This window comes from Falco peregrinus, chromosome 5, assembly GCF_023634155.1.
Source record: "Falco peregrinus isolate bFalPer1 chromosome 5, bFalPer1.pri, whole genome shotgun sequence".
NCBI classification, from domain to species: domain Eukaryota; kingdom Metazoa; phylum Chordata; class Aves; order Falconiformes; family Falconidae; genus Falco; species Falco peregrinus.
Window position 1 is genome coordinate 50,087,602 of NC_073725.1, and position 21,920 is coordinate 50,109,521.

The window sequence follows — 21,920 nt, forward strand, 5'->3', positions numbered from 1 at the left end:
AGTGTAAAGGTCAATTGTTGCAAAATCTTGGTGTGAATCTGTGGGAAGTGATGGAAAATAATAATCCAGTATTGCTCTTCTGAAATCTTAATTCTGTGCAGTGTATCCTCTGATGTGTACTCAGGTTATTAAAATGTTGCCCATGAGGTGCAAGTGTTGTCCATGAAAGCTTGTTAGACTGACAGTCATGTAAAACCGTGTGGTTCATTCACAAGCACAGTAGACTAACAATGGAGGTATCAGACTCTGAGGTATTGTTTGTAAGTAAAAATGTATTGATGGACCAATGTCCATTGGTATTTTCCAGATCAGAATTGCATTTCCTTTTCAGCTAGGAATTATGTTAGAAATTAGTTTTGAAGATTGTAGTGTTGTTGGTATTAACACTGAGTTATACTTGTTCTTTGCAAGGTGTGAAAAATTCAGAATGTTACGTTTGACTGAAGCCACTGAGTGTTTCTGCTAATGTCACATCAGTTACTTTCATCTTTTATTTAAATAGTCTTGTTATCATTCTGTGAAAAATCTATAAACATACAGTCATAGAATTAAGTGGGTCAATGATACGTGTGATGAAGATGGCTCTTGGAAGCTATTGAAGTGGTTGAGGAGAACAAGGTGTATTAAGGCAGAATAAATCTCTTGTCCTTTTGGGATTCGACTTCTGGATGTTTAATAGAGAAGTGCGCAAATGTTTTGCCACAAAAGCTTGCTTTCAGAAGAGGCGCTGCAAAGGATATATTAAATTGTAAACAAGTAATATTGAGATAACAGCTTCAATTTGTTTTAAGCTTTAATTTCATTTTTAAGCATGGGTACAGCTGCTAAAAGTGGGTGATGGCAAATCATGGCATTTATTTTAACTTATGTCTTCTAGATACTAAAATCTTATTAGATCTGGTTCTATAAAGGAACACCTGCTGAAATAATCCAGAGGAGATGAGGTTTTCAGACTTGTTTAAAAAATAAAAATAAAATAAAAGGCTTGTCACATTTTCTTCTGCATTTTTTGGACTTTTGATGTATAAGTAAATTTCTTACATCATTCGGGGATACAAGTTACAATATTCTTTTCTATGCTGAGCTTTTAACATTCAGCTTTATTATATGACTTTACAGGAGCTAGTCCTGAAGAAAATGCAGAAAGTGTTTTGCTTTTGAAAATTAAGCCAGTGAAATTCATTACAACACACAATTATACTGAACCGCATAGTGTACACAGAATCCCAAGTTTGTTTGATACAAACCCCATATTTAAGATGACCCCTGTACTTAAATACACTGTTCAATGTATAGACATAATTGCATACAAATGGCATTTCCATATGTCACACTTAGACAGAGGGTCAACATTTTCAGTGATTATTTTTTTTTTTTTTTTTTTTTTTAATGAGGTGGAGCATGCCTGCCCCTGTGTGTGGGAAGACTTGCTCGCTTTTGCCAGCAAAAGCAGGTGCTGTTCTCCCACCAGCCACGAGTTTGTTTGGGATGAGTAGCGTAGTGACTAACCACGCACCAGCCTTCCTCTTCAAACAGGCTGAGAGCCACCTGGCCCTTCTCCAACAGTCTGCACCGATTCAGCACATCTTTGCAGCAGCCAGAAGCATCCCCCTGCAGTAGTGTAGGCTGCCAAGTGTGTGGCAGACTCTACCTCTCCTTTTTACTCTGATGTCTCATCAAAGTCAAAATCTTGGTGTCTGGGCCTAGTATACTGAAATGCTCTGAGATGGAAACAGTGCTCAAGAGCTCCATTTGTTAGCGATAATGAACTTTCTCACATTTGCATAGGAGACAGGGCTCGCTTGGCTGTATGTATACTGCTCTACGTCAGTACGGCAAGAGCTCCAGTACGTACCAGCCTTTTCTCTGTAGAGTCACCTTGTTCTCTCCAAACTGGAGCTAGGGAGAGCTAGAATGAAGACTCTGTGCAACTGAGTGAGCTTGGTTGAAAGTTGAAGAACTACACCAATGTGACAGTAGGTGTATCTTTGGGATATTCCCACATTAGCCGAGGACCTCAATACACTTTTACAAATGTTTGGTGCAGGAAGAAGTCTTGTTCTTTTTCTGGCTTCTTTTAGTTGAACACACACACTTAAAACCCAAGACTGAGTCAGGGAGGACGCTGCAAGTGAACAAAACATAATGCTGTCTTTTAAAGCATTTTCAAGAAAGGAGCCAAAAACCTTTCTCCTTGCGAGGTATTTATCATTTCCAGTTTCTTTGGATGATGATACAGAGCCTCCAGCAAACAGTATGTCTGGAGTTAAGCCCAAGTTATCACCAAGGACTCAAGAGTGATTATTCATATCCCTCAACATACTACTAGAAGATGCTCAAATATGGTAACAAAGGTGGTATAAGAATAGTCTCTTATCAAGCTCCTATTTATTTGAGAAACTAGCTTTAAAAATTCTTTGCTGGTGGGAAGGTAGTAGCAAGTGTTTGCTCCCTTTTTACTTTGGTGTGTAAGGTCATCTGCCATCCAGAGGGACCTTGACAGGCTTGAGTGGTGGGCACATGTGAGCCTCATGAAGTTTGACAAGGCCAAGTGCAAGGTCCAATGTCCTGCACCTGGGACGGGGCAATCCCAAGCACAAATACGAGCTGGATGGAGAATGGATTGAGAGCAGCCCTGAGGAGGACTTGGGGATGTTGGTTGATGAGAAGCTCAACATGACCCCGCAATGTGCCCTTGCAGCCCAAAAAGCCAACCGTATCCTGGGGTGCATCAAAAGAAGTGTGACCAGCTGGTTGAGGGAGGTGATTCTCCCTCTCCACTCTGCTCTCATGAGACCCCGCGTGGAGTACTGCATTCAGCTCTGGGGTCCCCAGCATAAAAACGACATGGACCTGTTGGAGCGAGTCCAGAGCAGGGCCATGAAGATGATCAGGGGGCTGGAGCACCTCTCCCATGAAGACAGGCTGAGAGAGTTGGGGTTGTTCAGCCTGGAGAAGAGAAGGCTCCGGGGAGACCTTATAGCACCTTCCAGTACCTAAAGGGGCCTGCAAGAAAGCTGGAGAGGGACTTTTTACAAGGGCATGTAGTGACAGGACAAGGGCGGAAACTGAGAAAGGGTAGATGTTAGATTAGATTTTAGGAAGAAATTCTTCACTGTGAGGGTGGTGAGGCACTGGCACAGGTTGCCCAGAGAAGCTGTGGATGCCCCATCCCTGGCAGTGCTCAAGGCCAGGCTGGATGGGGCTTTGAGCAACCTGGGCTGGTGGGAGGTGTCCTTGCCCATGGCCGGGGGGTTGGAACTAGGTGATCTTTACCATTCTGTGATTGTCTGATTCTCTGATCTGTTATAAATTATTCTCCTTCATGTCCTTCCTTACAATATAATTCTTATTTGTTCTTATCGTTTACTTTTTCCTCTCTAAATGCCTTTGAATTTGAGCCCAGAACAAAATCCTTACTTGTTTTTTTTCTACCACCACTTTTTTTTTTCTTTCTCTTTCTAAGCTGGAGCTGTACCTAAGAAAGGATATTATTTTCTGATTTTTGTATGCTTTATGTATCTGTTCAATATTACTAAAGCTGCTTGTGGGAAGTTGAAATTTAAGAGGTTTGCATTGGCAATAAAGGGTTAAATTCAGCACTGATGTGAAGCAAATTAAGTTAATCTCCTAATTTAAGAGTGGAATGATACTATGGTTTCCATACACTTTCTGCTTACAAAGCTCCCTGCATTAGTATGGTGTATTGCTTTAAAAGAAGTCTTTTGCTTCCTAGGGACAATTCCAGGGAATGCTGTTTGTTCGTAATTTAAGGAGCAGTTTAGCTTGCTAAGTTAAATACATTTTTTTCTGTGGTATAGTATGTAAGGGGTTTGTTTACACAGGCTGCCTGGAAAGCAAAAGGCGGCCTTTTAAACGGAATGGTCAGGTAGTGCAGCCTCTGGTGAGATCGTTGTGCCACCATTTTACTAAGCTTTGTGTTTCTGTGGTCTCCCAATACCAAATTTTATACACCAAAATTTTTTCAGAGTGATGCTTTAACTGAAAAGTCAAACTGTTTTTAAATAATGAGCTTGACATATAATTTGGAATTTTTGATTTTGTGCTTAAATAGCGTTTTGCCTTCCTTATGAAGGGAAATAAATCTTTGAACAATTAGTGATATTGTGTTTTACAGTATTATAGGATCGTGTTATGGTTTTCTTCAGCTTTAGAATGGCAGGCGGGGCAAACTGTAACTAAAGAAGAAGTGGTGTATTCGGGAGTCTGGCATCTGGCCTTTTGAAAAAATGAGCTTTAGTTTTATGATACCTTGCTACTTAAATGTTTCTAATTTTTTAAGGAACAAAACTTAAAAGCAACAGTTCCATCTGTGAGGTTTTATGCTGTAAATATTCTGATTTTGTAGCTGAGTATAACTTTGTTTTCATAGATTTTTGAATGTTTATTATGCTTGTCTTTTTGTGCCTAGTGATGTAGCTTGAGTTCAACAAAGTGTCATAAACAAGATTTAAGGTTAATGCCTCATTAACACAGAAAAATAGAGAACCTTTTGGGAAGTGAGAACACCAGAGGTCTTTTACTGATACTTTTTTTTTATTTGACCAGTCTGTAGTATCCAATATACTGTAACTATTCAGACTTTTTGAATATTCTGTGATTTCAAAAATTTGTTGAAACTATTTTGGCATTAGTAGTATCAGTGAAATCACGATTTTCAAATAAGATTTCTGTACATCTGCTATTTTGTATGTACACTCCTTTTACGTTAGTAGTTGTGACTTGTTTAAAGTTAGTCCAGTATTTTTTGAAGGTACAGATACCCCAAAACTTAGGATAAATCTTTTCTAAATGTTTTGTGGGTTTTAGTAATTACCTATAAATCATTCATAATTCATCTTAAAAATGTTTTAAATTGGTAAGTACAAAACATTATTTTAAAACAATGTTTTCAGTTTTCTTAGCAGCCCTGTATTTCTTCTGTTAGAGCAGAAGCAAATTTCCTTCAGTGTCTATAGAAGAATAGGTTAAGGTATTTAAAATTTAAAACAAAATGCTGGCCCTTCAGAATCTCAAGCAGTATTCTGTTTTTATAAAATATACAGTCTTTCAGGTAGGTGTAGTATTTTGCATGTATATTGTACTTTCATCAGAGTATCTCATAAAACCTGCTAGTTTGTCAGTCAGTGTAGACTTTTTTAGTAAGAGTTCTAGCAGCCTATGTAACCACCTAATTACTTTTTATCACAATGCAATGAAGAGGGTATTATAAGATGTATTACAAGGTGTGAAGAATAGGTTGGTTTTCAGTAAATGCAAACCCGTATTTTTATAGAGTAGCGTATCGGGACTAATTGTTGGTTTCGGTAAGTGTGTCTGTGTTGTCATGTTGAAGCACTTACAGTTTCAAGTTCTGCTCCTTCATGCACAGCAAGTTGTTCCACGGGTGAGAAGCAAAACTGCAGAACAACTCCACTTCCTTGATGCTAGTGGAGGCAGTAAAAAAAATTTGTTTCTGAATCAGAGCAGAATTTGCTAACTCAATAAATGACTGCACCTGTTTTTCCTTAAATCATTGCCAGAAGAGTGCAGTGAAACCTGTTTGGAACAACCTCACAGTGGACTGAGAAGCCTGTCGCTTGGGAGAGATTGGTCTGTTGAGGAGAAAAATTTTATACTTACTACACATGAATTCATTGTAATACAACTGTATTAGTGACCATTACAGACACCGTAACTTGAGTTTTATTTTCCTTCAGTAAGAGTAGGAAGCAAAGAACTTATACTTTGTGGTGAGCACTTTGAATGAAAGTTGTCTAATACTGTGTATTTTTTCCCGTGATTATCTTGCTCAATACACCATTTATACTGCAGAGTGTCTGGGACAGTTCATTTTGTGGGCTGAATATCTGTGTACACATATTCAGATGTTTAATATTTTTTTCATAAAATGTATTTTTTTTCTGTAAAACTTTAAATTATACAACAGCTGTCTACTGTTTTTTATGATCTTGTACCAAACTCTTAATTACTTGTACAAATTGTAATTGTGAAAATCAGTGAACAAAACCATACGAAGGATATAATTGGCCTTGATATTACTGTTGACTCATAAAAATACATGAGCTTCAAAATACATTAATTATTATTTTTTAAGTATGTAATATTTTCTGCTACTGCTAGACTTTCCAGAAGCACAATCCACTGAAAGACCTCTGTGTGCTTGTGTGAGTGTGCATCCTTATAGAAAATTACAAGTGAGGTGTTCTGGGTTGTAAAAGTTTTTCCCCTACGTCCCCCCCTTTCCCCTTCCCATCAAATCCCTACCAGCCTGCATCCTACGCTGAATTTTGGATATATTAGCTATTCTTTGGGTTTAGGTGCTAATAAACATTAACTTAGACTGCAGGGGATTTATTATGTGTCCCCTCAGGTAGTATATGAAGTGTTTAAATGTTGTGGCTTGCAGAAGTATTGGGTATTGTTCACCTGGCATGTAAGCATTCAGAATTGTTATTTCCCCGTCCCTAACTGGGGATAGGGTAGGGGGGCACACAGATCACCCCCAACCACTGTTTCTTCGAATGCATTTGGTTTGTCAGTCTGGTATTACTAATGTAATTGAGCTGCTGTTACTGATAGCAGGTACTGTTCACACAGCCCGTTGACGTAATGGCTCCCGTGAATCCCTGACAGATTCCCCCGGAATCCCCCCAGCGAATTCCCCCCAGCGGGGGGGCCAGCCTAACTCTGGGTTTGGAAGCAGAGGGTCGTGCTATACACCCTGCCTCCCCAGCAGCTTATTGGTGGGCCTTCAGAAAGTCCCTCCAGCGTCCCTTGTTTCATCAGGTGTGCATATTTAATCCTGTAGTTTTTGTAAGTGGTGCCCACCCCCCTCCTGGACGAGGTGTGGGCTATGTGAGTTCTGGTGGTGCTCGCCTGTGGTGGTGGCCTTGGGCAGGCGGTGGTGTCCCGAGGCTGTCAGTTCTTGTAGGTCCAGCAGGATTACTGTTATTTGATCTTAACGATCCAGAGGGAACTGTTATGAATTACCTTCTTAGCACACACTTTTCCTCTCTCTTCAGCTTGCTGTTTCTGTGGTAGCTCTTTCTCCACCTGTCCCATAGGTGCCTGTAGAATCTCTTCACACTGGCTCGCCAGAGGGGCCCTGCATGACATGATGCCGTATCTGATAACTGTCTGTAAATTACAAGTATAGTTGTTTGTACGATAGCTAGTAACTTATACTGCTAGTGTACCCTTGCCTTCCTCATTAGTAATTAGCATTTTATTGTTTACATTTTTATTTTAATAATTTAGTTAAGCTATCATTTGAATTCATTCTAATATGTGCCTACGTTACCAACAGTTACAAGCAGAAAAATAGCAGGGGTTTTTAGTAGTATGATCAGAAGGCAACAGCCAACTAAAAAATGAATTTATCACTCCCAGTCTTGAGCTTGGCACAAATGTATGTATTGAAACCTACATCTTTCATAAAAGAATCTTCCTGAGAGCAGATTACCGTTTTAAAGTTACTGTAACGGGTTTATAAGAATGATTTTCATTTCTACCTAATAGCAAAATAATTAAGTCTTGATTTTAATGTGTTTCCACAGGTATATCTTGAAAGGCTTTTAACTTATGCAGAGATAGATATTTGTCCAGCAAACTGGAAGCGAATTGTACTGGGTGCAATTCTGCTGGCATCCAAAGTTTGGGATGACCAGGCAGTGTGGAACGTGGATTACTGCCAGATCCTGAAAGATATCACAGTCGAAGACATGTGAGTGCAATATGTTTATCTTTGTCAATGAATGCTATGATCTGTGTGTATGAGGGGGACAGGAAATTCTTTCATAAATTATATGAAGTTTGTATATTTGCATTGTATCTAAACATGGTGGATACTGATAGATGGCATGAGGTCTCCTTGACAGTTGCTTACACAGAAGACATGAATTATTTTTGTTTTCTCGTTGAAGTGTATTTTACCACTGGATGTTCATGCACAGTGATGAAAACAGACCTGCAGAATATTTAAATGTATGAGTTGACAAAAAAACCCACGCCCAGTGAGCCTGCATATATTCACTTCAGCAACATTTACTCTTGTGCTGGTTCTTCATACAGACAGTAGACTAACATGTAAGGCAGGAAAAAATATTGTTGTAATCCTAATAACCTTTAGATGATCACCCACCTATTTATTGCGATTATTCAAAATTAGTGCTTTTGGGATTTCCCCCCGTCCCCATATCCTGCTGAGTTCATTTCCAAGATGTTAAAAATCCAGTATTTTAACTTGCAAAGAGAAATTTCCATGTTTTTTTATCCGATGGCATTTTTAAGAAGTGCATATTTTAACAGCACAGGGCGTTGTGATATCTGGCTGGTTATTCCTGAGTCGTAGTAAAAGTATATTCCAGCAGTAATAAAAAGAACTTTGGTAGCAACAAACACAATTAAAAACCTGATGTTTACAAACACTAAAATGAATGCTCATGTTGCTAAATAATCAAGTGCTTTTTTTGTTGGGTTGGCTGGCTGGTATCACATACATTGGCTGAAGTGCCTGGTGTTTGTATCATTTGTGCATTCAGGGCGGAGTCACACACCACGGACACTTTCCGAAGTGCCCTTTCCTGAGCTGGTGCGCGTGCGAGAGCGGTACTGGGAGGGCTGCAGGTGGAATTGGCGCTGGGATGGTGCCAGGATGGGGGCAGATGCCTCAACAGGCCACTGTAGCTCATGCATTTGGAGAGTCATGTTTTCAGTCTACTGTTGCACATCATTTTTTGTAAGAAGTAATAACGATAAAGTTATTAAAAAGATGTTCTGGTACAGTATCTGTGTGTTTCAAAGCTCTTAAGCAAAGTGTAGTGAGAAGTATATAGACTTGTGTTGGCTTTAACTCAACTGAAGTCAGGATCGCAGCCACTGAAGAGACTTTGCTGTGGATGACCACTCTGGGAGGAGGGAATTAAATGAGGAGAAATGTTTGTACAGACAGAATGTTTTGTGAATCTCAGTTTGCAATCTCAAAGTAGTGAAAGGCCAAGCATTTCTGCTAAAGCAGACTTAATTTAGTTTCTTAATAGTTCACTGTTTGTCAGATTTATAGCTAGTCCAAAAATAATCTGTGAGGGAAAGGTTGAATGTTAGGAGTCAGCTGATTGCTTTAAATTAAGCATGCTTGTACACAGCCAGATAAGACATAAATTGTGAGTAGCTGTCATTGTTCAAATATTGTTATCTCTAAATCTTGTGTTAACAAGCAATTTGTAATAAGGTGGGGTTTTTTTTCCCTAAGTCAAAGTGAAAAACACGAGTCTTGCGTTTCTGTGGTATGCTGTAGGTACTCTCATTAGTTTCGGGTAAAACTCTCATTTCAAAATAGAGGTGGGAAATACCACATAATGCCATTTCAGTATCTGCTTTAAATATGTAAGCTACTTTAAGGATGGTTGAAGATACTTCTTTTGCCACATAACCCAGACAGAATGAGGTTTCCAAGATAAAAGGGGTAGGGGGGTGGGGGTGGTCAAGAAGCTAAAATAAGGCCCTTCACATTTCTGTGTGCAATGTTACTCCATGCAAAACAATGTGATAATGCTTCTTTGACTGTTTTGAGCGTTTTCTGAATGATTTTGCTAAGCCAGTTTTCCCTTGATCCTTTTTTCATGCTGTTGGTTACTCAGTGGCTATAAGGGCCTCCTTCCATTCACTTCTCCTCCAAGGGAAATCTGGGAGATTTTAAAGTGTTTCTGAAGCTGGGACAAGCTGAAGTAGAGTAGTGAACAGCTTGAAGCATACTGACAGGTTTGACTGTGCTGTATGACAGTATTAATCAGGAATGGTTATAAATACAACTTTGGAAATCGCTGATTCTCAGGGCTTTTTTTGAAGGCAGGTGATGAGGCATACTGTGATGGCGTGAAAGGAAACAAAAAAAGAGGTTATTGTTTTTGACAAACACATGTGATGGTGCTACTGTTAGGAGTTGCACTTGAGCTATGTAACACCATTACTCACATGGCAGACCCGTGCTCCCATGCTAACATCAGCCCTCTTTCTGCACTGCGCATTCCCTAAGCCAGACTGTGATGAGTCCTTGCCCTCAAAGTTTTTAGCTTCTTAACTTTTTCTTCAAGATTCGAGGTTTCTCACAAACTGCAAAACCAGAAACCTTAGGGGGGAGCCTGTGCTCTCTATATGGTGCTTGGTGATTCGGCTCATTGGGCTTTGTGTTTGGGGCTCCTTGTGTATCCTGTAGTAAAGATTTTGGTGCTTGATGACCTGATGTTTATATTCCTGCTGACAGTTTTTCCATTTTTTTTTTCCCTCCTTTGCCTAGTGTGTTGGATTTTTTTTTTTTCCTTCCTCATTTTTCAGGTAGTTGGGATAGTACAGTATTGTGGTTTTGAAGGGTCTAGTTCTGTATAAGATGGGGGCTTCTGTTGTTTGTATTAATAACGCAGAAAAACTCTAGGTCAAAATCTTCAAGTGCTGTGAATCATCCAGCATAAGTGTATCTTAAAAAACATCGTGCAGACTTTTCAGTGTTTTGTAAGTCACCAGCAGTGCATTCAACTGTGCCTAAAAGCTAACAGAGGATTTGGGAGGATGAAGTGCAGTATGTATCTATAGTCATGTATGTATCATTACCTTAAATTTTTGTGTGAATTTGAAGAGAGGGTGTGGGAAAGCACGTGCTGAAGCAGCCTACTGTAGATGTGTGGGGGAAGAAGGATATGGTGGTTAGTTAAATCACATTAGTTCAAATAAGAAATACGTGGCGGGGGTTTTGTTCTTTCTCAGCTGTAGTTAGTCTGCTGATCTTAACCTTCAATCTGGGAGCTAGAGGATAGTGAGAATCTGAGGCTATGTGTTTTTCTTAAAGATTTGGGGAAGGTCTTCAGAAGAGGTGCAGCCAATGTTTTTCTCCATTAAAATAGGCTTTACATTATCCATTAACATAGATCTCTAGGCTTAGTTTGCAGAAAATAAAATCTTGGCAGTATAAAAGGATATTTAAAGATAATCTTCTGTATTTATTGATAGACGTCTTAAAATGTAACTTTTTTAATTTGGATTTTTTAAAAGCTAGAATCTTCCAACAATGTGAATTCTTGCCAAAGAGTCCATATTCAACTTTTGGATAGTCTTTTAATGTTAATATTTATCATTACATAAACACAGAACTCTGGCAGAGAGTGTGTGAAGGTAATGAAGGACAATGCTTATGATGTAAGTGTGATGTAAGAGTAAAGAGTGAGAAGGTGAAAAATCGGTGTTGAAAAACTGCTGTACCAGTACTTTTTATTTTTATCCTCAGATCCTTCCTCTTCTGTTGTCAACTGCCTGCACATTCCTTGCACATTTACACTGCAGTCAAAATGTAATTTAAATGCAGTATCGTAGTCAGTCAATACCTGCTGGTAACACAGCTGTGCAGTCCTATACTTTTCAGCAAATATGTACAACTTTTACCACACATTTATTTTTTTTATTTCTTATATCTTGAAATCACTGTTTGAATATATCCTATGTCCCTGTATAATTATTATGTAGGATGTGTAGTTACCATACAGTTTATGAAGATTTCCAGTCCTTGATTTTGTTAATTAGATTAATTCTTAGCTTCCTTTTTAATCTACTGGTGTAGGTAATAATGTATTGCTATACCAAAGTATTCATAGGGTGGGAGCTCAAACAGAACCTCTGTTGCTACAGGTATTTTGACAGACACATTTGTTGTAGGTACTGAAAAACAGCAATCACCACCATGAATTTTGATTGCACGACCTAGAGAAAAATTGCTTCATTCTTTTCATAAAGACAAGACAGTATGCTGAAATATTCAGGTTTCCTGTGACTAGTTCTGAATGATTGATTATGAAAGGTTGAAGAAAGTAAATAAGTTATCCAGTGATTTAGGTGTTAGAGTAATTTGCAGCATTTATGAGAGACAAATTTAGGGCATGTCTGCATTTCGTGATTGCATAGGTGTGTGTGCAGATCCACCTAGTGGAGGCACAGCAGTAACTACAAGAAATTTTTTTTCCTGCTAGCTTTTCTTGCCCTGATTTTATGAGCTAAACTGATAAAGGTGCCCTTCCACTAGCAAAAGTTTGTGTCTGGATTTAATTGGCATCACAGTAGCAGCTGCAAGGTGCATCATCTTTCATACTCATTGGCATATGTACATCAATGGAACTTGGTAGACTAGGTCAGACCTTAGGCTAAGATAATTGCATCTAGCAAGAATAAGAAATGAATTTACTTTATACCATTTGCAATTTAAAGTAAATTACATTCAGAATGCACAGCCTGAAATATGTTTCCATATTTATCTTCTTTCTACAGGAATGAGCTGGAACGCCAGTTTCTTGAGCTGTTGCAGTTCAATATTAATGTTCCCTCCAGTGTTTATGCCAAGTATTATTTTGATTTGCGTTCCCTGGCAGAAGCGAACAACCTGAGTTTTCCTTTGGAGCCCCTCAGCAGGGACAGGGCATATAAACTTGAGGTAAGACACCTTCTTTTTAGATTGCTGAGTTGAATATATAAGGGGATTTGGGATTTTTCCATTGTTTCTTCCCTCTCTTCCAAAATATTCCCATGAGATATATTAGAATATCATATGCCCCAATTTTCATGACTCTTTGATTTGTGCTTTGGGTATTTGTGGACATGGGAACAGCTTTTTGGCCCAATTTGCTTCATACCTTTTCTTGCTTTCCAATTCTTTTTCAGTTCCAGTTGTCTGAACTGGCCTTGTGGAAGTACCCACAAGTTTTACAGTAACTTTATTCACGGTCTGGGTTTTGTGTGTTCATTTGGTTTCTTAGAACTGATTTTCAGCCTTAAAGGACAGAATATTAACAAGTACTGCTGAGAATAACTATTCCACGTGTTTGTTATCTGCTACTGCTCCGCTTCATGTGGATCCAAATCTGTTATCTCCTGTGGTGTTTTTCTCAGTAATGGAAAGCCAGAAATGAGCACACATCTTTAGTGAATAAGTCATGAATGCTGATGAGACCTGAATAGACCATGTGCAGAAAGCACTATGTGGGATGGTCTGGACCTGTGAAGTGCAGGGCACTATGAATTCCCACAGACACAGGAGGAATTTAAAATCATCAGCTAAGTGTGGGCTTTTTGCAAGACTGGAATCTGTTTTTCCTGATAGGAAGCTTTTCAGATAAGGGCATTGTTGTATGAGTATGTACACATTTTGTTACTAATTTTGAAATTTGTCATTAGATGCTAACTACTTTTAACATCGCACATCTTTAATTATGTAACAGCTTTGCACTGGAGGTGGTTTGCCTGTGGGTTAGAGTGAGCTTTGCATGTTCTGAAACTCCTAGCACTCCTGTAAAATAGGCAGGCAGGCAGAACTATACACGTTTTTGTGGGAGGAAATGGTGCGTGGGAAGGTTAATTGACTTGTTTGTGACTGTAATGGAAGCAGAAAGTGGTGGAGAAAGAATTAAAGCAGATTTCACTGAAGTTGTATTTCTCATTTTTTCTAAATATTCTTTCTAAATCTTACGGATAGCTTCAATAGGAATGTAACTTTGTGTATGGAGTATGGTGTAAATTTGCATCAGATTTTGTTTCTGTTGAAGAGAATCTTAAAAAATGAAAAGTAATTAGTATTGTAATCTTAAAGGAAGAGAGGTGGTTTACTGAGTTATGGGGGTCTTGAGAATAAGTGCCATTACATATATTAAAATTGAGGGAAGAGAACTTTTTTAAGAGCATTTAGTACACAGTTTCCCAACACTGTCAGCCTGCATCGTACACGATGTATAACAGTGGGGTACAAATGAAGGTAACAATGATAGATCCTAACACCTTAGAAGACAAGAAAATGGGAAATAATTGTAAATACCCAGAGAATACTGGTGAATTTTCTGTACTAACTAAAGAGAAGGCAAATTAAAAAATAAATAATGGAATATTTTTCATTAAACCCATATTATTAAACATTTTCTATGTTGGGGATTCTTTGTGCTGCTAGCAGAAGTAGGCCGTAAGCAAAACAGGCCGCTAGCCAAAAGGATGTCTTCAGGGAAGAGGAAGCATATCTGCTATGAAACCAGCTTGGTCTACCACCTCTTTGCCTCTGTTCCGTGGCCAGGAGGGAGGGAACTCCCTTGTTCCCTGTCAATACTTCATTTTCATTAGTGTCCCCTTGAAACCAGTTGACAGTATAATTTATAGCCTAGTTCCTTGAGCACAGTTAAGCATTTAGCTTGCCAAGAGTTATCAATGCACTTGCCACACTTTTCTAGGTCTCTCATGTGCCGTTCAGCCCAGAGTTCTCTGTTTTTAAAGCAATTGCCTGTATTGTCAAGTGGAGTAGATGTAGTACCACACAGGCTGTGATATTTTTGATACTGAGAGAAAAAGCTGCAGTCTGTGATGAAAGGCAGCAGACTCATAGCAAATGTATGTATGCAGGGAAAGGATTTGCCTTCTGTGGTAAACTGAAAGGACCTTGCTCAGTCCTAAGATTTAAAACAACTTATTTACTGGCATTTGAGATCACAAAAGGTCTTGCATAGAGGAATGGTTATATTACAACACATTTTTGCTACTTTTGCGTTTTCAAGCTGGTTTGTGTATGCAAATACCATGAGGTTGACGTACCTGTGATGAAAAAAAAGCCCCAAGAGGACTAGTAAATACTGTTCCTCATCAAATGGAAATGCTGGAAAAGATCCATAAGCTTAGAGGTGAAATGATACCGCTTTCTGGAGCATCTGCAGTGAACGTTTTTTCTTGTCTAATGTTCCCACAATTGACACTTAAGAGGCAGCTTTGTCTTTGAAATGACTAAATGAAAGTAATTTTTTCTTTCTTTTCATCAGCTTGTGGCCTTAAAGTGTCCTGAATTTGTTATACCAGTGCACCTAGTAGCCAGAAACCACTTTCTTGATGCCTCTGGGGTTTTTTTTTCCCATTGAATGGAATCATGCAAGTTAAAAATGACAAATACCCTTTCATTAGATCATGTAGTCTCTCCACCTGCTGGTGCTGTTTGTTCCAACCAGCATATGTTGTAATGTGTTTTCTCCTTCCTTTTAATTATGTCTGTATTTTTTTCCCATTGTATGGAATCATGCAAGTTAAAAATGACAAATACCCTTTCATTAGATCATGTAGTCTGTCCACCTGCCGGTACTGTTTGTTCCAACCAGCATATGTTGTAGTGTGTTTTCTCCTTCCTTTTAATTATGTCAAATGTCAAGGCTTCCTTTGCTTCTCCTGAGAACTGTTTTCTAATATGGGAGATTTTTCTGCCAAGAAGGTTGTTGGATATCCAACCTTAATCCACTATTTTGTAATTTCCTACTCTTGCACCTGGTTACTCTCCTGTGTGCTGAGCTAAATATGTCAGATTCTGCTCTTTGGGGTAAGTGTACAAAACGTGTCTACCTTACTTCTGCTTGTGATCTTAGCACTGTGATCGTTTCAAAGCTAGATTTTGTAAGGGCATTCATTAGCACACTCCCTGTCTGACTGTATGTTGTCTGAGCTTTTTATTGTTAGGATAGTGCTTGAGCACACAGTTCAAACCCTTTGAACTATGTGCTGTATTTTCTTGACCCTAAAGAGGTACAGCCCCATGGATCAAACAGACAAAAAAGAGGAGAAAAATAGTAAGTTACAAGTAGAGAGGTATCTTTATATTCCTCCAGCTTCCCATGGTCGCAGTGATTGATTGCAATCCTGTGGGTTTTGTATGTTCAGAACCTTCTTAGCCAGGAAGCAAAGGGAGAGCAAAACTCGCCTGCTCTTTTGTCAGGAGTAACCTGATTGCTGCTCTTGTCATTCTCCATAAATTAAGGAGAACCCCCATCATCACAACTTCTAGTTGTTCTAGCTATTTTAAAAATTTATTTTATTTTATTTTTTTTACATCTTCCTTATATACAACCCTTCCAGACTTAGACTTAGAACTGTCTGCCCCTGCTAAGTTCTCAGTGGTTTGCCCATTGGGGTGTTGCAGCAGTCATGGTTGTGTGCCTTTGTGCATCCCTAGCAGTGAAACCATAGCCAGCCCTGATGCATTCCTGCCCTGCACAAACATGTACATGCAGCCAAAATTTATACTTCTACTACTGCCTTTCTCCCCGCTCCCTGTTCCTTACTCAGCCCCTTCACCAGTAACAGTCTCATCTAGAGTCATATAATTCAGCAGAGGAATGGACCTCTAGTTCTGTATGCATATATATAATGGAAGAATGTATACATATGCATTTTTATAGCTGATTACATGATACTACAACCAAGTCCAAAAAAAATTTCACAGTTGGGTAGTGTTGATGTTTTTAAGAACATTTTGATTTCATATGGGAAGCGGTCACTTGCAACTGCCAAAAATTAGTTTCTTTTTCCAGCAATAAAAGCAACTGAAATACCAGATGTCAGAAAGGTGTTTATAAGCTATTTGGATTTATTTTAACTGAAAGACAATAATAAATATTTACAATTTTCTGCTTTTGTCTTGTTTCCCCATATGTTATGCTAAAGTTGATTAACTTGCCAGGTAGGCTGCAAATGTCAATTTTGTAAATTATTTGCAAATGAAGAGGTGTCTTTAGATACAGGATTGCTTTAAACAGCAGCTAGTGTGTTTCATATCCATATGATTAATCACCAGAGCCTAGAGATGCCAGATATTGTGTCATTTCCAAGCAAAATTTCATCTTGTCTGACCAAGTGCCAGAACAGAAATTTTCCTTGTGAACCAGACAATTCTGAAGTCATTACCTTCTCTGGTTGTTTGGTGCCTAAGGTAACAGCCTGATACGGCAGCTGAAAGAAGCTGGGCTCCACCTCAGTACACCTATTTGCCAAGCCATACCTTGGTGCGTTATTTCATGGTTAAACGCTTTTCATCTGTTGCAATTCAGTCATATTTAGGATTCACAAACTTTCTTAGTTCATTGAGTTCCTTGTTAAATTAAACAAAGTGGTGTTAAGCAGTTTTGAGTGAATTAAGTTATGGTCTACAAACCAGCGGGAGTATTTGCATTATTATAGTCTGTTGTTCTCTTCATGTGCACCAAGAAAGAAAACTGAGTTCAAGAATGGTCTTAACAAAAGGAAATTAAGTTTCCAGCTAAGAAGTTACAGCTGGTCAGCTGGTTTCTTGGTGGTGGTGGTGGTGGTGGTGTGCTTTGTGTTGTTTTGGTTTTGGTTTTCGGTTTGGTTTGGTGGGGTTTTTTTTTACCAATGTTTTGTGGCTGAATTGACCAAAGCATTAGGTGAACTTGCTCTCAGATGTATGAGTAGTGTACTTCTGTCATACCTGCCCCTGGTCTTTGCAGGACTATTAAAAAAGGACTCTTCAGTGCTACAATTTGGTGTGCTGTAAAAATAAAGATCAAGAAAGAAACTGATGATCAGCAGTCAGGCTGTTTATTTGTACTGCCTTGTTTTATAATCAAACACTTGTACTGGTTTTGTTTGTACAGTACTTTTTATTAAATGCCTTATCTTAAGACACCACTCAAAAGCATACCTGAGTAAATAAAAATCCTGGTTTAGTTCACCTTATTTTTTAATTTGACCTTGAGTACTCCTTGCAGTGAGCTTTCTCTGCAGTTCTGCATGTTTGATCACCAGAGTTAACACCCCTACTGATGCCAGCCATAGCCTGTCCCAACCATATGAACTCTATAACAGACATGCTATTTTAGGGCAGAGTATATTTGTGCATACGAGGTCCATAATAAATATTTGTTTTAAACTTGGCTAAAAACAGTAGAAGAAACGTAAAGCACTAACTCCAGTGTAGTATAATGGGAGTTGACATTTAAATAATGTTTTTCTCTCTCTTTAAATGGTTTTTAACATTTCTATGTATTTTCAATGCAAATTAATTTGTTCTGAATGTGAGTTATGTTTCCCACTGGCACCACATAAGATAGCCTGATCACACAGAAATCACCATCTCCTTCTGAAAGGCAAGTAAACATCAGCTCTGTAAGCAAAGCAGGGCGAGTATTCTGACAGACCATTTATCAGTAGAGAATACAATCACTACAAAACATTTTAGGAAATAAAAAAAACAATAATCATCCTCTTTATAAATTCTCCAAATATCCTTACAATTTCTATAGTTGTTTTTCTGAGTTTTCCATGATTTTTCACCAATGAAGTGCTATATAAGTTACCATATAGCAGTGGGTAACCATCATCAGCTACCTCGATGAGATTTGTGATGGTTAGCCTGTAAAGAAAAAGCTTGGAATATGCTCACTGAGTCCTTCAAAAGCAGCTGTGACGAACAGTGCAGTGCCAGTGTGTTTCTTTCTTTTAGATTAATGAAATGAGAAAGACGATTTGGGAAGAAGCTCTCTGTGTGTTTCGCCTAATGAAGTGATTTTTTTTTTTAGTTCTACCTATATGTAGAAATCTGCATTTAGTTTTAATTCCCCTGTATAGCTGTGGTCAATGCTATTGAGGTTTTTTCATTCTTTTGTCTTACAGGCCATTTCCCGCCTGTGTGAAGATAAATATAAGGACTTCAGGAAAGCTGCAAAGAAACGGTCAGTCAGTGCTGACAATCTAACTGTGGTTAGATGGTCCCCTGCTATTATCTCCTAACAGAGGAGACTGGAATATTCCTACGGACGTACTGTTTCATCCATCCATTTTTTTTTTGGGGGGGGGGGGGGGCGGGGGGATAAAGAAAAAAGACTTTTGATTTTTTTATTTTTAGATCTGTCAAGCTGCCTTTACAGTGCCTCCCCATTGTGTAGCACACGAGTAAAATACCTAGTGGAAGGAGAAATGGAGAAATCGCTGTTTGGGAGAGAAGATGGGCAACATTTTTTTTTTCTCACTTTTGCTAACAGCTTTACCCTTTTTATGAGGAAACAGCAAATCAGGTGCTTGGAAGAAACAAAAAAATGAAGTAGAGGCAGAAAAATATTTAAGAACTCTGTGCCATTTTCCAATGTGCTGTACTCATGAAGAGAAATGGCAGCATGAAAGCAAACCATGTAGTCAGATAACTGCACTAGAGGAATGAAGTTGTGAGAGTTCCATCTTAAAGGTTTTTCTTAGTATCTTTTTTATTTTTTGTTGTTCTTTGCATTCCTCATTGCTGCTTCCCAGGTTAAATTCTTCCCCTTGCACAGCAGGAAATACAAAGTCTGTATTTACAGTAGCACAAGCCCCTAGATAAATAGTGTTGGGTTTTTCACTGCACTTTTCTCTGTAAGCTGTCTTACTAGCATTATTCTTCGTAATTATTATGCATATGTTATTTCTTGTATGCCTTTTATTGTATTTCAAAAGAGAGAACTTGACCATAGTGCTGAACCAAAAGTATGTACAGGGATCAGAAGATCTTCATAATTTCATGATGTGTTTTATTTATAGTATACTTGGGTGCGTGTGCCTTCCTGAGTTCTTGGAATCATTTATTTTTCCTTAATATAAAGATACAGTTATTAAAGTGTTCAGATGATGATGATAAGACTTGGGCCAAATCTCTGAAATTTGCAACAGATCTTGTGATTCTTTTTGCAGATTTTCATAGCGTTAGAAGTTTAGCAGAATTCATTTTGAGGGACTTGTTTGTTGGGTTGTTGTTTTTTTTTCTTCGTATGGCCTGACTAGTTCATTCCTTCACCTCCAGGTCCATTGTTGCAAGCAATATTCTCAATTTTTATATGTTTACTTTAAATCAAAGTGAGTCTGTTTGTATAAAATAAAAAATAATAAAAAAAATTGTTCCAGTGAGAAGGCCTGTAGAAGAGCAGAATGGAAATCTTAACAAGGTATTTGTCACAAGTAGAATCAATTTTGAAGCTAAAATACAAACCCTTGTGTTTTTCAGCATAGGTGCTTATAGAAACTAAAAGTAACTGAACTGTGAACATGATTTTCAACTCTGATTATTAAGCTCTTCTGTGGTTGTTACTAGTTCCCTCTTACTGTGGCTGTTGCCCCCTTGGAATTTGTAAGAACCTTTTATAGCAAATAACTTGTCAGTATAAGCATATGTGCTTTATAACGCCCCAGGGTGATTTCCCCACTCCCACCCCCACTCCCTTTTTTTTCTTTTTTTTTTTTTTTTCTTTTTTTTTCACAGTTTAGGAAAATATAGCGGAAAACTCTCAGTTCCCTGAAATATTTTCTTTGCAACTATCATTGAAATGAATGGCAACAGACGTCCCTGATTTATGCACTACTGTGGTAAACCATAAAGATTCTGTATTTGTTTTATTAAGCCCTATGGGCTTGTAGCAGACCCAGGGGCCCAGAGATACACACTTGATTTCCAGTGCAATGCTAATTGGATGCCTCCAGGTGGAGAGGCACTGACAGGATTGAAGTAGTAATACCAAACAGTTTTCTGTTAACTTTCTAATGTGATTTCTGTGGTTTGAGATATGAAGGCTTTGTCCATAAATTCTACTGATGTCTTTGGGCCTTTAAAATAATCTTATTCTCATCACTTCTTGTTGTGCCAATGCATCAGAACTGTGAGTATCCAAGTCCATTTTTCCCTTGAACATGGAATGTAAGGAAAGTGTTTATAACAATATAAATGCAAATTACAGCATTTGAAACCTCTTTACAGATAGTATCAAAAGAAACATTTTCAGAGCATTTGAAATTCATCCTTTATAAGCGTAAATTTAGGCTTTAAAATATGTAAGATATTTTGATTTATCAACACTTTGCTAAACTATTTTCCATTTAACTTGATATCAGGAATATTGGTTTTATCCATTTTGGGTGATAGAGATATGAACTTTGGATTATGTAAAGATCTCAATGCATCTACTATAATTTTTGTGAAGTTTATTAAACTACTTTAAAGATTGTATAGTCTATTTATTGTATGTATGTACATACAGCTGATACTTTAAAAAGTGGATTCCATAAAACCTGGCTCAGTCTTGTTTAGACTATTGAATATCGTTTTAGCCTTGTGCACTGGACTCTACCTCTGTATAGGATAATTTTCCATATTCTTAATTAGTACTGATTCTGTGATTAACTTGGTTATGTTTCTTGCACTAAGAATTAAAAAAAAATCTGCTGTAAGTGTGGATTTTTTCTTTAGTTTGAGTTTTGAGGTATGAATCCTCTACAATTAGATGGACATTTCTTTCCCTCGTGTGGTTATAAAATGATTCTTTGCTTTTTCTTCTGGTTTGTTCCATGGTTGCCAAAAGATACAGTACCTGTCAGTAAATCGTAATTGAGTGTCTTTTGTTTGCAAGTTATTCTATACCATGTAATTAAAAATGAATTATTATTTAGGATTATGTTGTGTTTAGTGCAGTTTTTTAAGCATTACTGTATGGAAAATGCCATTGCAAGGTTAGAGACTCACCCGAGGTGTGAGAAGGGAGAAGAACCAAATAGTGTTTTAATTAACACCACAAATACATTGTGTTTTTCACTTCAGAACCTGAAACTAAGTTTGCTGTAAATGTTTTCTGTTTTGAGGTTTTCTTTACTGCTTTGGTCACCGGCTCAGAAATGAAAAGGTGTAGGAGATGTAATAAACCTGTCCCTTCAAGCCTCATTGTCTTAATGAATTATTTGCATATGTTGAGCCAGCGGGCCATTCATTTGGTCATTTATGCATTGGTAACTGGTTGAATATTATCTTGTAAGGGTTTCTATTCATGCATCCCTCTGCAGCCCAGACATGTTTGCCTAATTCCTGTTTCCATTTGCAGACTTGTTTGTGTTTCATTTTTTGTCAGTGATACGTGTCATTTTGACAGACACTGTTCTTTGGGACTGAGAACGCTGGAGTCACGTGATCAAGTGCAAAAAGAATTAAAAAGTCAAATTACCTTTTCCACCTTCCACAAACCCTATCAGTCTTTCAAATGATACATTTTTTTTCTGTTGCTAAAAACATACAAAATTCTGTCCCATAGGAGGGTAATGGTATC

At 38.1% G+C, this 21,920-nt stretch overlaps 1 protein-coding gene across 7 annotated transcripts in view; it reads left to right on the forward strand.

The window, feature by feature from the left end:
- The window catches only part of CCNY (cyclin Y), a 129,325-nt gene extending 107,784 nt beyond the window's left edge, over positions 1 to 21,541 (forward strand). For all 7 annotated transcript variants that reach the window (XM_055805147.1, XM_055805153.1, XM_013296421.3 and 4 more), the window contains 3 exons: positions 7,581 to 7,747; positions 12,331 to 12,493; positions 18,481 to 21,541. In XM_055805147.1, the coding sequence (XP_055661122.1) occupies positions 7,581 to 7,747; positions 12,331 to 12,493; positions 18,481 to 18,597 (447 nt within the window). In that variant the 3' untranslated portion in view covers positions 18,598 to 21,541. The remainder of the gene's footprint in view (positions 1 to 7,580; positions 7,748 to 12,330; positions 12,494 to 18,480) is intronic.
- The last annotated feature ends 379 nt before the right edge of the window (positions 21,542 to 21,920 follow it).